General features: G+C 39.3%; 1 protein-coding gene across 5 annotated transcripts in view; it reads right to left on the reverse strand.

Annotated features, from left to right (window-relative positions):
* Positions 1-17,862, reverse strand: part of LOC116993511 (SAM and SH3 domain-containing protein 1-like) — a 528,294-nt gene that overhangs the window by 10,726 nt on the left and 499,706 nt on the right. For 3 of the 5 annotated variants that reach the window (XM_033054178.2, XM_033054177.2, XM_033054179.2), the window contains exons 10-17: positions 15,837-16,672; positions 12,206-12,277; positions 9,650-9,793; positions 7,379-7,514; positions 6,350-6,519; positions 5,050-5,259; positions 4,202-4,352; positions 1,560-1,664 (exon numbers count right to left, since the gene is read on the reverse strand). In XM_033054178.2, the coding sequence (XP_032910069.1) occupies positions 1,560-1,664; positions 4,202-4,352; positions 5,050-5,259; positions 6,350-6,519; positions 7,379-7,514; positions 9,650-9,793; positions 12,206-12,277; positions 15,837-16,672 (1,824 nt within the window). The remainder of the gene's footprint in view (positions 1-1,559; positions 1,665-4,201; positions 4,353-5,049; positions 5,260-6,349; positions 6,520-7,378; positions 7,515-9,649; positions 9,794-12,205; positions 12,278-15,836; positions 16,673-17,862) is intronic. The other 2 variants (XM_033054180.2, XM_033054181.2) reach the window with 1 other exon arrangement.

The following is a 17,862-nucleotide window of genomic DNA, read 5'->3' on the forward strand; positions in this document are numbered from 1 at the left end:
AACGTATTTTGAAAAAAATATGCATATAAACAACTACGAACCATGGACTTTGCAAAGAAGGTGGAGTATTTTTCAGATTAAATACCCTTGATGAAATCTCTGAATGAATCAAATGTTCTTTTCATAATGGTTTTCAAAACAAGCATTAAATGCATTTGTGAGCAAAAATGATGCAGAAATGCAGCAAATCATACATAAAAAACAATATAAAAATCATCAGCATTTCACATTCTGGAAAACTCAGACAGAAATATTAGTTTAAACATAAGTATCCAACCAGATAAGCAATACCAATTGCATTCTAAGGGTTTTATTATATTGTTAAAATAAGGAAAACGTACAGGCAGCACTTTAACTTCAGTGTTACAGCTATCATTATGATTGTACTTAGAAAAGAAAATTGTCACATATGCCATATATTTAGCTATGATTCTATTCCAGCATGCCTGGTGGATGTGGATTCCTATTAAAGAAAAAAGCCTCCCCACTTTCAGGAATTTAGTATACTGTCAATTTCAGGCATTCAGCTTCAAAGCAAATTGCAATTTTCTTCAATAAATCGTTATTTTTAGTGGCAGACTAACAGAAAATACACATACTAAGTGAAGGACTTTTAGCTCTTATTTTAAATTGGAAAAATGGTCACTATAGGGGTGTACAGAACCTGTTTATATTGTTCTTGGTTTCCTATTTATGGTGAATGTTAGCAATGAATCCAGGCAGTCTGAGGCCAAGACATGGCTCAAATTCTTGGAGTGAAAATGTCCAACTCAGACCCATTTCAGCTCTTTTAATATTTCATCCCTAATGATAAGTTTAGACCATCCCTGAAGTACAACATGCTCAATCAGCACAATAACCTGTTTCTTCAGATCAGAGACAGCAATCACTATTAACATCATCTGTCTTTGTAATTTTTCAGTGCATCATCTTTCACTGATGCAGGATAAGGCAAGGGGAACTGACATTGTTAACACTTTTTTCATAGTTTATCTCCTTGCCAACTTCTCAATAACTTATCTTTCTAGTGTTCATACACTAAGAAATCCTAAATCTCTGCAGCTACGTTCTGATCACATGCAACATGCAACCCAAAGCAAACAGAAAAATATGGCCTAAAACAAAGAACATTTTTTCTTAACAGCTTTTGTATGGGTTCAAAAAAAATCCACCTAATCTCAGTAAAGTTCAGAGACTTCTCCATTGGTGGTCTCTTAGACTTGGGACCGCAGTGTGCAACCAGTGCAAGCCCCGTGAGGCACAGTGGCATGAGAATATGATTGGGAGTGGAGAAGACAAGGGAATGGCAGTGAGAAAGACTGTTGCTTTAGGGTCGCGAAACAAAGACTCTTTGTGAAATGGGATCTGCTTCCTACTAATGCAAATAAATAAATAAATTAGCAACAGCAGCAGTGAAAACCAGTGGCTCAAGACAAGAGGGAAAGAGGCAATCAGAGCAAAGGACAAAGTCAAGTAGGAAGTAGCTTGTATAAGCTAGGAACAGGAGCAAAAGTATATGAAGTTATGTACTGAAAAAAAAAGATTGCAGGAACTATTACCATTCTCCAGGTTTTCACTGCTTTCATAGCAGCCAGAATCCCGAGGAGAGCATCCTTGGCCTTCAATGAGAAGTTTCTCCTGAGATCCTGACTGGTCGCTGTTACCTAGAGGATGTGAGAATACAGTGAAAAACAGGCAAACAGAAAATGCAGCTGAACTACTCAACATTCCATTTCAAACACCATCATCTTGTGTGTCCAGAGAAGGGCAATAGAGCCAGTGAAGGGTCTGAAGCACAAGTCTTATGAGTAGTGGTTGAGGGAGTTGGGGGTGCTGAGTCCAGAGAAAAGGAGACTCAGGGGACACGGGACACCTTAATGTTCTCTAGAATTGCACTGTTGTAGCCAGGTGGGGGTCAGCCTCTCCTGCCAAGCAACAAATAATGGGACTAAAGGAAACGGCTTCAAGCTGTACCAAGGGAGGTTTAGTTTGTGAATTAAGAAAAATTTCTTCACTGAAAAGGTGGTCAGGCACTGGAACAGGCTGCCCAGGGCAGTGGTTCAGTCACCCCCACTGGAGGTATTTCAAAGACATGTAGATATGGTCCTTAGGGTCAGGTTTAGTGGTGGACTCAGTTGAATCTAAGGTCTTTACCAACCTAAATGATTCTATGATCTTTCATTCTGTACTACTTATATCAGAAAAGAGTGAGCATTAGAAAAAGCCATCACAAGTATTGGAAACATTCATCCTGTTTGGCAAATGATTAACAACAGCCTCAGCAAGAGTGTGAGGGAGCAGCATGGTTACACAATGAAAGCAGAATGGAATTCCTGTGCTCCTCAGCTGCCTTGGGGCCAAGTTCTGCAACCTACCACCACAGAAATTTATTTTAAATGATTGTGTCAAAGTTCTTTCTATGACTTAAAATAGGTTCTAACACCCAAATCAGAAGAAAAGAGCTGAAAAGAGCCAAGTCAAGTGAAAAAGAATAAATTCCTAACTCTGAATTACCTTCCAGAAGACCCAGAGGGAGGATTGGGACTGAGTCTGGCACATTTGATACTGTCCTCTAACAAAGGATGAAGGGACATGAACGAGACTAATGGTGCCAATTCCCTCCTTCCTTGATCTATGTAAAAAGCCAACATTCAAATGTGGTCTGTCCACCTTGCATACACTGGATTCCAGGAATTTACCCAGAATTTTTGTCAGAAATAATATTTTGTAAAGAAGCTAAATCTGGAGCTGAAAATATAGAAAACCAGTGTCATGATACCAGAATACAGTTTATGCTGTGGTATTTTTTCCCCTGCAATAAAATGTCAGAAATGGCTACTTCAATTCCTACTCTGAGCTCATGACACGTAATTATGAGGTGGAACTATGTGCTGTTTCCCCTTCCAGATTCCATCTGTCTGGTCCCCACTTCTTTTTCTCTTCATCATCCTGACTTGGAGCTGGAATTTGTACTTTCCAACCACCAAACCTTCAAGTCTGCAAACCAAAATTGAAGGGTCCTGAAAAAAATTATTACTTCAGGGAAGTTTAGCATTCTAAATAGGTCTGCAAACAGTGAAGAGAAGCTCATCGTAGGTGACAAAAAGCTACTCTGATATAAGCGAAAAGAAACTAATTCTGCAACTGCATCTTTATTAGCAGCTAGAGAAAGGCAAGGAAAGAGTGGATGCCTCTTCAGAAAATGAACAAAAAAGCTACAAAGATCACACAGCATTGCCTAAAGATCTTCACCACACATATTGCTGTAACTGAATCAAGCATTTCCCACTTAATAACAGCTGTTTAAATTGCTGCTATGGCAGTTTAAGCTAAAACATAGGAATTTGCACAGAAGCAGCTGACTAAGCCCTTACACAATCCATTCTACTGACTGCTCGGTGGACAACAACCTTCCACTGACACTTGGGGATGAAGGGTGAATTCAGGACTATTTTAGGTTGCTGCAGCTAGGCTCTGCTTACTCCTGTGCAGCAAAGACACGCTTGCATTTGACTGCCATGGCTTATTCCACTTTTCCTTGTCTTTGCAACCGCTTGCCCAAGACCATGTGTTCAGTGAGCAAAACTGCACTGTTATACATAAAATAGGTGAGTCACTGTTTTCCACTCTTTGCACTTGACTGATATATTTATTTACTCCCTTTGAAAATTGCTGTGTTATCATATACACAACCTGACGCTACCTTTACAATCCTGCAATTAACTGTCCAAGAACCAAAAGCATGTGCAGTTGAAATTAATTCACATTACACTTCTCCACAGCTGTCTGGGCTTTGATATTTTTTTTTTACTTTTGATAATCTTAATCTCTTCCCTCTAATCTGGACATTTCTTCTTTCCTATTCTTTATGTCTCAGTTTCCTATTTTGAATAGGTTATCTCAGGATTTATTCTTGAACATCAGTATTCTAAAGTGTTATGTGCTGTACACTTGATATTAAATAAGTTGGGTGGCAAGGCTTATACGAACAGAGTAATTGCAGCAGAACCAAAGAAGTCTAAAGTCACCCCTCAAAAATCCAGCATTACACAGGATTACCCTGGAAGTAACTATATTAGGGAAAAAAAAAAAAGAGATCAAAAACCCTGGAACAAGTTCTCTGAAGTTCTCTGCTTTAAGGGGTTCACAAGGTTCTTGGCAGAGCTCTAGTAAAACAGAAAACCTCAAACATGGCACGTACTATCATATTCCTGAAGAAGTTCCACTGCTGTGAGGAGAACAGCTCTGTGCTCAGGATCTCGGATGTTCAGTTCATCCAAATCTTCTTCTTCTAAAAGCTTAAATGTATCCAGATCTTCATAACCATTGAACAAAAAAGTGGGCATGTGCTCCTGCCAAAGGGAGAAAAAATGAGAAGAGTGGTAAAACAACATATTTATTCAACTTATTTTGTCAATAAAGATACTAAAAGATTTTTGCAACCAGCAAGAAAAGCAGTAAGTACAAACCAGTGCACAACAGCAAAATTATAACATTATAGTTTACATAAAGACTGCTGTGAGTTCAGGGAGGTAGCTGTGCCAGAACTAAAATGCTGCACGTACTGTTGTGCTTGGAATGCAGTGTGTTAGATGGCCTGGGTGTCATGCTACCTGAAGGCACAACATGGCATGGCTCTGTATCAGGGGAGAAGTATGAAGAGTGAATGACAACCACACCAATTTATCCCAAGCACTTCTGAATAGAAACCCAGATAAAAATGTCCATCTTAAAGGCAGCGTAGCTATTGTTATTTTACACTTTTTGCTTGCCTCTGGAGTGTGGTCATACTGTGCAACAATTTACAGTGTCTGAGTGCACAGGACTCACAGCCTGTGGCACTTCATCAGGCCTGACAGGCAGTTCTGCCTAGCTTCAGCTATTTTCACTCTGCAGCTAAGACCTGATTCTGCTAAGCAGTGCCACAATCCTTAGGATTGTGAATCTGGTGTGCAGCTTCCAAAGCGAACAACTTCAAAGGTGTGGTCCTCTCCCTGCAAGAAAAAGTGGAAGGGTGAGCAGAGAGAGAGAGAGAGAGAGAATTTGAACCTTCAAATTGATGCGATCCAAGAGATCCTCAACTGACTTGGGCTGGGGCGGTCTGCTTTTTCGACGTCTCCTGGTGGGCCGCTTCGGCTTCTCTTCCTCTTCATTTAACACATCCACATAGATAAATTTGAAGGTGCCAACTTTGTTGTTCAACAAACCCATCCAAGTGCCCATGGGGGGTTTGCTGATTATATCAATGATGTCACCTTTCTGCAGACCAAAGAAACAAGAAAGCCATTTACCTTTCTGATGGATATTTAAGCAAACACACCTACTTGGATTTCCATGTAAATGGGATGGGTAACACACTTCTGTTTTCAAAAGGTTAACCACAGCTTTTGCAAAAATGTTTGATTATACTTGTTTTAAAATTGGAAGAAACGGAATTAGGGGATATGCCTCAACCACAGAGCAAGTCAACAAAAGATCCTGGAATGGACCCCAACTGGCCAGATTCACAAACCTGCTGACATCTCTGTAGAGCAAAAGTGCTGTTTGGTACAAAAGTCTCTATGCTTGCAACTACCTGAAATTGGTGCAAATAAGAATATGCTTAGTGTATACAAGCAGAATTTCAAATCAGATCTCCTGAGCAAAGGAAGCCAATGCAGAAGGAACCAATAAAGTTGCTTTTCCTAATGCGCTCCTGACCATAACAAAGAAATAGACAGCCTTGAGGCTTTAGCATGCCTCAAGAGATTACCTTAGACACATCTGCTTTAATAGGAATTAGCTGCCTTTGGAATTCTAACTAATGAATGTAAGGGGTCAGATAGTTTGAATTGAATACAGCACAACTAAAAAGAATCAAAGCTGATATCCAGAAAAATTAAAGGGAGGTGACCACTCAGTCAGCAAAGTATTTCAATATTAACTCAAACCAAGTTATATTAGCTGAAATGCCTTTAAGAGACACTGTGTGCAGGTGCATGCACATTTCTTCCAAGAGTTCTGAAAATTTTTCCATTGAGGATTATTTCATTGTGGCAGACAAAGTATTTTTCCAATCTTTCAAGCAAAGCCCTTGCAAAATGGAAATGAATTCATGGCACATGTTTAATTTTCCAGAAAATAAAGACACAAGTGTCTTTCCATGGATGCAGAGAAACACTAGTACTTACATTATACAATATTTTGCTATAATTCTGTAATTGCTATATAAGGAAATCTTAAATGTATGTTAAAGGGCTTCCAAAACACATATAATTTCATTAAAAGATTAAGAATTATATACTTATTGTAAAAAGGTCTTAATTTAGAATTTTTGCAAAATAAATGTTTGACTCCTTAAAAATGGTACCTTGAGCTTGAGAGAATCTGTATCATAAGGACTTGGAGTAAAATCAGTGTGAACTCTGGCTCTTCCACAAAAAGGTCCTCTGTAAGGAGGCTCTTCATCATCACCATCTTCTGATTTCACACTCTCTCTGTTGCTGGTTGAGGAATCTGTTGTGCTCACTGTCTGACCACCTGTGTGAGAGACACAGCGTCAGTTCACAAGAAAGTTTCTTTGTGAAGAAGCTTCAGAAACAGAGGCAAGACAGAAAACAGGTCTTCTTTCCACAAAACATGGTAATCAAAGTTAAAACTACTTAAATGCTGCTATTTCTTATACACACATGTGGATGGGAGAGTTAGCAAATCTACTCTGCACTCCTGCTTTCCTGAATTCACTAGAAGCTGCTTAACAAGTGTCTCATGTATGGTATGCCACAAGAGATTGATGACAGCTTCCTGGATAGTTTTGCTCACAAAACATTTGTGAGGAAAACAAGCTCTGAAATCTGCAAGGGGGTTCCAGAATCCCTCTGTAGTCGAGAAATCTGGTGAATAGTGTACCAAGTTCACATCATGTGTGTTTCATTTAAGCTGTTTCTTGTAGAGGCTGAAGCAGACAGGTTTTAAATACTACTCTTCCTTTAACTAGTTAATGAGAGAAACTCAAGGTTTCTCTTGAGGGAGAGTGGAAGGCACATCTGGAGTGCTCAGGAGAAATCCAGTGAAAAGATGAGCCAGTTTACTACTTGACCAGTAGTAAACAAGTTCATGATTACATTTACATTATAATATTTATATTGTAATAGCAGCACCCAGTAGACAGGAGGCAGGATTTCACTTCTTCATAGTTCTGTATAAACATAAAGTAGAAACCCCCTGTCGTTGCACCAAAGAGCTTACGGTTCTTTGCAGACCCCTAATGACTAACTCATCAGCCTTTCCACATTTTAACCACTGTTTCTGCTTTGACTTTCTTGGATTCTGCTTACAGTGGAGATCTCTGCTCCCTGAAGCCACAGAAACGGAGCAGCACAATTACAACTGAACTTACTCATTGAGCTCTGACCGCTTAAGGAACTCCTCAGGCTCTCCACTGAGCCACCAGCTTTCAGCTTGGGTTTGTCCAGGGAGTCAGTGTCTGGGGGTGGCGACTGTGGGGAGCCCGGCACGATCCCAGGGCTGGACTCCTGAAAGGGATTGGACCATTAAAGTTTGATCAATGAACATAAGCACTGACAGAAGCTGCTTGTCTACCTCCAAGGAAAAGATTCTGTTTTGCTGCTCTTTACCAGACAGGCTGAAAACTTCTACCTACTTATTTAGCAGTACTCAGCTGTGGTAGAAACTCCACTTTATTAGGCATGATAGTGGTGATGGGAGCAAACAGACCAGTCTGAAAAAGCTAGCATTGTAAGTAGAAAAAAAACCACCTTACACAAAACTCCCAGTTCAAGGGTTTTCATGACACATTATATTTTTGCCAGCAACACTTGCAAAACAATTAGTGCCAAATTCAGGTTTCTGAATCAGGATTTTGTACAAAGATGAACACAACTCAGACAATGCAAGTGAGACATGACGCAATGGTTTTGTTTTGGGGTTTTTTTTAGTGAATTTTTTATATCATTTCTCATTTACCTAAAGAACAAAAAAACAGAATTAGGTAGAAAATGCAGCCTGTGCATATACAAATCCTCATAAACATAAATGCATAAATATATAAAAGATTTTGCTACATGTGTGTCCTGGTTGCTACAGTGTGCAACAGTTGAGACAATTTCTCTTTTCATTCAGTCAAGCATTACAGAAAACCAAAAGAGTCTTTCCTAAACTGAAATTCTGTCAGCCTTTGTGAAGCACAGTTAAAACAAAGCAGCAGACACTTGTGGCCAGCATAAATTTTGTTTGTTTTATTGCTTGCAGAAAGAGATATTGGAACATACTTTGAATCATGATGCCTGAAAGTTATAAATATTCTAAAACAACTGTGCCATAAAGAACTGTAGCTTGCGTACAAGAGTGTTTCGTGGAGATGTATGGCCATAAAACTTTTAGATGAACACTATTATTTGTATGCTGCAGAATCATTAGGAAAATCTCATCCTAGCCTATAACTTCAGAGGTAAAGTCAATCTTAGAGAGAAGAGACAGAGAGCAGAAGTATTGCTAAATCACTCTATAGCAATTTGTCAAAGGACCCCTTTTTTGGCAGACTTCACGGAAGCACACAGTAAAGCCAGCCAGACACCAAACCATCTTCTTATCAATAGTAAGTCATGTTACACCTTAAAATATTTTAATTGCAAGTTTATTTTAAATAACCGTAAGTGTAGCACTGCCCCGGTTATGAGTAAGTATGGCTAATAAACAGTTCTGCGGGAAAGAGATTCTATAGTCACAGAGCATGGCATAACACTGGCCATATTTCTGCCTCTCTTGGCGCCTCTGGATTCTTAAGTTTGGGGTTGTTACTTTGAGTGTTATGAATTGCTCCTTTTACAGGCAATAAGGTTTTGCATTAAGAGCAAAACTTCCATTCCCAATTTCCTGTGACTGAGAGCATCCCCCGTGACCGGTCCGAGCCCACTTGGGGGCAGTATTAACCAGGAAGAGCTCTGCTTTCCCAGCGGCTTTCCAACCTATTTCTTACACAATCCAAGGGGCAAACCCGGTTTTAAACAAATGCCGAAGATTTTTGACACTCCACTAAAGGAAAAGGGAAAAAGACACCAATTGTTTCTAGGCCACTGAAATTCAATGCCTAATTTAGAACTAATGTACTTCAGGTTTGCCTTTAAGAATAGACTATAAAAATCTGTAATGAAAGAATAATAGGAAAATCTTCTGACAGATGCCCCTTTCTGACTAGATTCTGCCTGTTTTAATGGGCTGCTGCACAGGGCAAACTATGATGGAGAAAAGACCTGTAATAGCAGAGAAGAGCTGTGTATGTGAAGTTATGCAGGGAATTTAAACTAGGGTGCAAATTGCAGATTAAATATATTACTGTGACCCTGTGTCACAGACTGGTTCCCTTAATAAATTATGATAGAAAAGAAATGGAAATAGAGAGTGAGGTGTGTAGTGCCATCAAAGACAGATTTCTGATGAGCTACTTAAATGAAAATCTGAAAATGCATTTTCCATGGTACTGGCATCTATAGGAAGCCATTTCACAGTGAGGGATTTTATAAGAACATAGGAATAAGTCACACCTTATAATCTTGTTAGACATTTCTTCAGAGATGCCTTGATGCATGGGAATCAATATTGATTATCTCTTCTACATTATTAAGTGGATTCCACTGCAGACCTTACATACCTGCTCAGACAAAGAGCTGCTGTATTTTTTTGACATCCTTTTCTTCATGGTTTCTTTTACAGACTTCACCTTTTTGCCCAGAGATATACGGGAGGCAGAGGGTGATTTGATCACTTCTTTATAAACAAAGTCTCCTTCTTTGCCCTGCAAAATAAAACAGGGCTTAAGCCTTTAAAATAGTACAGCAAATTTTTCCCTCAGCCAGCAGTTATTGCAGAGGTGTCCGGGCAAACACAGGACAGCAGGACAATGTCCTGTTGCCTGCTCCAAATTCACTGTTGAGACCTTGTGCAAACCACTGTAGCAGGGCAATGTAGCTTACTCTTAAGGCCTGATTTGCAAACTTTTTTTGAAAGTATTGTGTATAGACATGCTGGGTACTCTTAGGATGCCTTCATCCCTTTGACTCTCAGTAGTGTTTGATCTGATAGAAAACCCCACACTTCAGGCTAAGCCTTTCTAACAGGACACACAACAGCAGTTGGTCGATACTACAAAGATTTTAACAGGAGTAAAGATACCTCTGAGATACTAGCCAAATATATATCTCTGTATATATATATGTGTGTCTGTGTGTGTGTGTGTGTGTGTGTGTGTGTATATCTACATTTGGCTACCCAGATTTATTTTTTATTTTCAGACAGGCATTCTACTAACCTCTGTGGTTTTACTATGGACCGTAAAAAAAGAAAAATCAAAAACCTAACACCACAAAAAATATACTGAATCCATCAACCATGCACTATGTTAAACTTGCAGTGCTTTTTTTAATGCACACAACAGGGTACTGACAAACTAAATTAGCTGGTCCCTATATAGTGGATGACAAAGACCAGCTGCTTTGAATTCATGTAATCTTTTCTAAACCAGCTTAAGGTACTGAGCACTTCCTTATGTCACAAGCACACAGTTAACATGGATCGGCTGACCTTTTACCAAACTTGCATGATTCAGTCCTTATTCAGATTATCCAGGTGGGACATTAAACATGGTCTTATGCTCTACTCTGTTTCAGGAACCACAGAGCAATGCAGCACTATTAGATGTACTCCAGCACCCTCCATTGGCGAGGGTGCACCAAAAATCCCAGCGCAAAAAAGGACCAAAATCCATCTAGCCAAAGAGATTGACTACTGTGTTTGGTCTCTGACTTGGTTAAATTTAGCTACAAGAAGATAGCAAACCCTAAAATAAATCTACACTATATGGTACATTACATATTTATCTTTTTTTTTTCTTCATTTATGTATGTTTTCTTTTTCATCAATGTTCTGACAAAAAGTTTCACTGAAATTCAACTCATACTTAATTTCTGACAATATGTTGTTTTTCCCCTTAAAAGTTGTTCATAATTACAACTTCCTTGGTAATTTTGGTCTTTTACCAGAAATTAAGGACAGCTTTTGGCCTAATCTTTTTTGAAAAAAACCTTCTACTTAATGGACTTATATGTTTTCAAGAAAAAAAACCCGCTTTGGTCCGCATGTATTTTTCTAGGGCACTACATCTCCCCCACTACTGAATGCTCCCAGGGATAAATATAACATCTAGACTTCACACTTTCTTATATTAAAACCAATCTGATCAAAACAAGTATGTATGTTTAAAGATAAACACTGTAAGTTCAGAAATTAATTTGTTTACTGAGTTGAAAACTGATGAGTAAAATAACCACCTACAGATGTAGCAAATTTAGGGGTAATTTATGATGTTAAAAAAATATAAGGTAACAAAAAAAGCCCAAAATCCCAACAAAAACATGCCCAAAAACCCCAGCTGACATAAAAAATAATATAATGTTGGCATACAAAATGGTTGACAATTTACACTTAAGTGGACAGAAAAGTTATCAGATCCAATGCTGCAGCAAAAAAGAAAAACATATATGGGCAAAAGGAAAAAATATGTTTGCAATTTCATTTGATACAATGTTCTGGCTCATTTCTGTTCTGTTATTTTTGACCACAGGCCAACCAACAGTAACAGTGGGATCAAGATGACTAACATAAAATGGAATTAAATCTCAAGGGATATGTGTTTTTTTTTAACACAAGAATGCTCTGAGATCAATTGCACAGCACCCAGCACAATGGGATCCTGGTCTGCTCCAGAGCTCTGAGATACAATGAGAAAACTAATAATGAACTTCTTACATAATGACTTCCATGCAAATAATTTGCAGATCTTCAGCAGTTAGCCTCATCCTTCTCTACAGTAAATATTTTTACCAAGGAAGTATAGCAAGCACGTGTTTTGCTTTGGGTGATGCTCTGAGGAAGTCAGATATAAGAATAGCCCACAGATGTGCCCCCAAATCTGTTCTTTGATCACTTGTTCCTACCTCTTTACACATACTGCATATAAATAACTTACACACACATGGATATGGGTGGGTATGTTATTCTCAAAGCTAAAGAAGTTTGAGGTTAACAAAGATGCTCTGTTTCTTGGATCTCCAAACTATTATTACAGACCTAAATTACACTTCAGTCTATTATAACTCTACTGTGCATTTCACTTTATGCTATTTCAAGTCTGCACCTTCTCAAAACTCACCATTTGGTCAGAGCTGTTTCCAATATGAAGGGAACGATTTGTCAAATCAAAGCCTCCAAAGCTACAGGTTCTCTGCAAAAAAACAAGGACAGTTTTATCACCATGATTAGCTCACGTAGAACATCTGTAATTTGGAGAACACCAATTAAAATATAGATGTCTGCAAAAATGGAAACAAACAAGCAAACAAAGGGATGAGAGATTATAAATCAGGAAATCTGCTGTAAAGCAATGAGTCTCTCTTTTCCAGAGACAACTCCTTGGCCTAAGGTCTGTTGCTGTTGAGTCATCTACTGCCTACTCCTCTTTTTAAAAAGAAAAAAGACTTTTTGGTCTGAGGAAACTGTTGATCTTATGCATCAAGTTTTCCAAGTTGCTGGCAACTCCATCTCTTCACTCCCATCTGCCTTCATAAATAAGTCCACAGCAGCACTGAAACAGAGAACCATCAATCTTCTAAATCTTTCAAAGCATTGAATAACCTACCTTCTGAATAGCTGCATTTCCACTGAAATACAGGGAATCACTGGAAGCCTAGTAGGCTAAGCCCTTGGTAAGAGGAGGGAAAACCCAGCCCAGCTAGCCATAAGCATTGTATCCAGCAAGCCCTGATTCCAGATTAGTCACTTCCAGCTTTTTCTTTGCAGTCCAAGAGGTAATAAAACCTGACCAGTGAACAACCAGCTGCACAGTACTCAAGTAACTGGCCTTGGCAGAAGTCTCATGGGACAATGCAGGGAAATAAAGGTATGGCCATTACAATTAACTTGCACAACATCAACTCTGGGTTCTGAGTGTGGTTTTGAAGACAGGCAGATGCCTACTATAAGTTATGTCCAGAGATAAACAGGAAGCAGAAGATCAACACTTGTGAACTAGAAGTTCCTGAACTATCCAACAGTAACTTCAAAGACACTTTAAGAATCAATTAGGTATTGATTAGGTATTGGCTCAGACCTACAAAGGACTGTAAGTCAGTGAAAACCCACTGAGAGCTACCAGCTCACTTCATCTATTAGGAAGAAGCAAGCTGTATAAACTGTGAAACTTAATAAACAATTATAAGAATTCATTCTTTTAAAGTAAACACTTTTCCTGTTCACCATTTAGAAGCACACATAGTAATAGCTTTTAAAAGGTTTTATTTCTAGCTTCTTGCTGCTTACACCCAACAAACTCGGATGACGGTTTTTGTACACACTACAACTCTAGTGGAACTCAAAGCCAGCTTTGTCTAGGCCCCACACATTAAAGAGAATGCTGTGATGTAGAATTTTTCTAAGTGGTTTTTTCTTTTTTTTTTTAAAGAAGGCAATGTGACTGTGGCACAGGTTTTAAAAATTGTTTTTAGGAAACATTTGAGACCAACCACAAGTAATAAGATTAGGTTCTAAAGCACAACATGTTTAGCTAGGAGTAATTTGGTCCTTCTGTGAAGAACCATTATAACTAATCCTACAGTGCATGGTAATCCCAGCAATGAAGAGAGGACAGCTGGAACTGTTCGGAGCAGACCTGTCTATCAAACCAGCCAGAGCTCCTCCTAAAGAAGTCTTCTTGCAGAGCAAAACAACAGTTGTGAAAAGCTTCTGAGTACATGCACCTTATTAAGGAGGCTTGTTGTTTCACTATGGACCTCCGCATACATGTAAAATTTAACTTCCACCTTCAGATTCCAGTATGGACCCTGGAAATCCTGTAGCAAACAGAAGGTCTGTGGATGAGGAGAGGGATATTCAATGGAATGGCCATGCAATCAAAAGAATTATTCTTCTGGGAGAAAAGAAAAACTGATGCCATTTGAAAATATCATGCATGTCCAGGCCACTGAAACAAATATAAATGACAAAAATGAATGGCAAGGCAAGACAGAGTGACCAATTCCACTGAATACAGAGGCATTGCATTTTCCCTGAGGTTGCAGCAAACAAACATTAAGCGTTTCTAGGAAGGAGTGGCATTAGTTGAAGCTTGTCAGCTATTTGCAGTTTCAGGAAGAAGTGCATTGAAAAAGTTGGTATGGGCAGCAGGTCTCCAACATTTATCCCATTCAAATAAGGCTGGAGAAGCAGCTGACTAAGAAGTTCCTCAACAATAACAAAACACTGTCCATTTCTTTAACTGTATCTCTATGTGATTAAGCAAAGTTCAGTGCAGGTAGTTTTCATAATGAAATTACTATGGTGACACAAGACTAATTTATTGGAAGAACTGAAGAGTTTGTTTCTGTCATCTGTATTTACCAAGACAGTTTTAGAGGGTATTTTTAATTATGGAGCATCTCTGAAACATATGAGTATGCTTTTTGGTTCAAGATAACCTTATTAATCAACCCACAGAAGGATGAGAAAGGTTTATCCTATCTCTGTAAAATCCTTACAGGAAAACAACATCTTCAGTGTACAATGTTTGTAGCAATGAACAGTACTCTGAGGGGCAGGGTAAGCAGTCAAAGCAGAAGAAACTGTAAAGCTGCCAAGAGAGAATCTTTATGGTACTGGGTAGGAAAAAAAATAAAATCTGTATTTCATAGCCAAAGAGCAAAAAGTGAACCATGAAGGCCTGGTCACCTCCCAGGCTATTCAAGGAGACCACAGCTGTCACTCTTATGTCAGAAGAAATTAAGCAGAGACCTCTCAAAAAAAAAAAATTAAATCTGTTATTTAAGAGGAAAAGCTGTTTCTCCTGTACTGTTCACTGGAATATCTTGCTTAATGTTACGGGTGCACTGCTGTTTCCATCCACCAAAGTAGGGAACACTGTCAACTAGACAACAGAGTAGCTGGCTCAGCTTTGGAGATCTGGCACCAAAGGCAAGTTCCTAGGAAACTCAGAATCATGGTTAACGGAACTATCAAAACTGGGTCATATAATCTGGAAGCAGCTTTTGATCCCTCTGGAGTGTTCAAATAATTTAATTTCTCACTGTAAGCACAATTTCCTCTTTTGGCCACCCCTTGTTCCCTTTCTGTAATGCTCTGAGGGAAGGTGCCAACTTCTTTCCGTGCAAGAAAGAAGGAGCAGTAGTGACAATTCTGGTGGTGATGAGCAGCAAGCAGGAGAGCAGTGACCACCTAATGCAAAACTCTCTGTCTTTCTGCAGCTATGTATGTAAGGGAGAATACTGATTGGGTGACTGAAATGATGAGATGCAATCTGAGGAGGGAAGGGCCAATTAAAGGCAATGACAGCTGAAGAGAAATAGAACACAGTCAGGTAACAATACTCTATTACTCTGAAATCCGTGTTCATATCTTGGTGCCTCTTGAAGAGAATACTGACTTCTCAAAGCATTTCAAACAACATATTTATAGCATCTCAAACCTTCTCTGTTCACTGGTGATCTCTATTTCTGCACTAGGTGAATTTTAAAAAGCAGAATTTTGTCATATTTGCTTATTTGCTCTCTCTCTTACTGAGTTATTCTGTACACACAAAAATGGCAGACCCAACAAAACTCTGACAAGATTGTATTAAGCTCTTCTCTTATACCTGCATTACAGTGCTTAAGAGTTTCTAATGGCAAAGAAAGCCAAAGCACTGAATTTTAGTTAAAAGTGCAAAGCAGAAAGTGTTCACTGCAACCTCAGAGAAATTGGAAGACCCCCTTCATGGCAACTCTTTGACTCACAGACTTTTGGTGGATTCTCAAGAGAACCCTTTTAGTACAGCGGTCCACTGTGGCAGCCCACTTCCTCTTGGCCTCCTCATCCTCCTCCAGCAGGCATCTCCTCAGGTCCTGCTTGTCGGCCTTGCTCAGGGTCCTGTCAGTAACGGGACGCACCAGCTGTGAGAGGTTGAGGTGACTGTACAGGCTTCTCTCCACCACATAGGTAATATTGAACTCGCTGACAGAGGTGCGCCCTCGTAGCCTTCTGTTTGGGAAGCCACAACCTCCACCCCCTTTCGTTTTGTGCCGCAGTAATTGTAGGTCGCAAGTTGTGGGGGATGCTCCTTTCCTAGCAGGGCGCTGGCAAAGAAAAGCTCTGGAACAGGAATAGTTAGTATCCATTTTCTTCAATCGGATCTGCTTCCTTACACTCTGAATCTCCTCCAGGGACACCAGAAGATGGTGCTTGTGCCTGTTGCTGTCATAAAAGCAAATGCTTTCTGTACTTACCCCATGGCTCAACGAGCCGAGGCTCTTCTTCATTTCCCCATCTGTCAAGGAGCGGCAAACTTTCTGGGACTTCTCATCTTCTGGGTAAGAGAAAAATGTCCCAAGTTTCTTGGGAGGCTTGATAAGGCCACGGCTGTCTGTTTTGCTGAAGGTCTTCACCAGCTTCCGGTTAGCTCCCCATGTATCAAGACTGCTGGATGAGGGAGAAGTAGTAAGTGAGTCCGAGTCCTCCTCTGGCTGCTTTTCACAGGAGCTGTCAAAGTAGAATTGCTTCTTGTGAACTCCAGAGTAAAGTGCTGATCTGTCATCCAGTATAGGAGAGTTGTCAAGTGAGTGCTCTTCCACACCTACAGGGGACAAAAGCAGCACAATGCTTGTCATTGCTCATAATTCTCTGTTTCCCTGTAGAGTCTACTGTATTTATTCAATATATCACCTACTTAAATTGGAAGAAAACTATTTTTTATGCAAATTGCTCAGAAGTTATTTTTGAGTGGATAAACCTGAAGCAGTTCCTTCCATTCTTCTCGCTTTCGGAGGTGAGAATGCTAGGATTAGTTAACAACAGACAGAAGACAACATCCTGTAAGTAAGCTCATAATTATTTTAAGTTTCTCTCATCTGCAGCTAAGACCACAGATGTTCCCACTAACAACCCCTTAAAAACTGGAGCTGGGATCTGTTTCTCATGTTTTTCTTCTAATACTTGCATATGATTCTCTGCTCCAGTGAGCTTACAATAGGTACACTCACATATTAAAACCCAAACAAGTACCTCTTGGGTCCAGTTTTCTAATACCTAGTGTTCCTGTGGATGCAGAAAGGAGTATTTTTTGCAGAAAGTTATGGAGCTTAACTCCAGGATGAAATTTAAAGTTCTGGCATTTTGATGGGGGAAGAGGCACCAGTTTTAATCACACAGAATTTATTTAGCAGATGCAAAAAAAAGAGAAGTAGGTCAAACTGCAGATGTGCCAATTTCAAGTGTCCTAGTAATGAAAGAAACACTTAGTTTTCACCAAATTTTTCCAGAAAATATTTTACAGGAATATTTTGCAACATAAATACCGGACACGGGCAGATAGCCAGGTTTCCTTTTTGGAGTGAAGGGAATAAAGAACTTGAAACTGCAATTCCTTTTAACATTTATCATATAAGAAACTTTTCTCTGGTGTTTTCTTTTGAGCAAAGTATAGGCACAGGTTTTAGATGCAGTAAGACGTAGAAGTACAAAAAACATACACATCCTCCTCTGTCTCCCTGACAAATTTCACAGCATTCATAGCTATGTATCAGAGACACACACAAATATGACCGCATTTATTTCTTGCCAAAATAAATTTCTTAATGACCAAACTTTGCTTTCATCTTTGATTGCTGCCACAGTCTTACAGCACAGCTAAATTTGAACTGTTACCAAAATGCCTACAATTTACTAAACTGGCTCATTCAATAACAAGGGACACTTCTCATGATGGCAGATTAGCAACCTTGTATAGGATTCCTGCCTCACCTTCGGTTCACTGTGTTGGCAAAA

This window comes from Catharus ustulatus, chromosome 3, assembly GCF_009819885.2.
Source record: "Catharus ustulatus isolate bCatUst1 chromosome 3, bCatUst1.pri.v2, whole genome shotgun sequence".
Taxonomy (NCBI): Eukaryota; Metazoa; Chordata; class Aves; order Passeriformes; family Turdidae; genus Catharus; species Catharus ustulatus.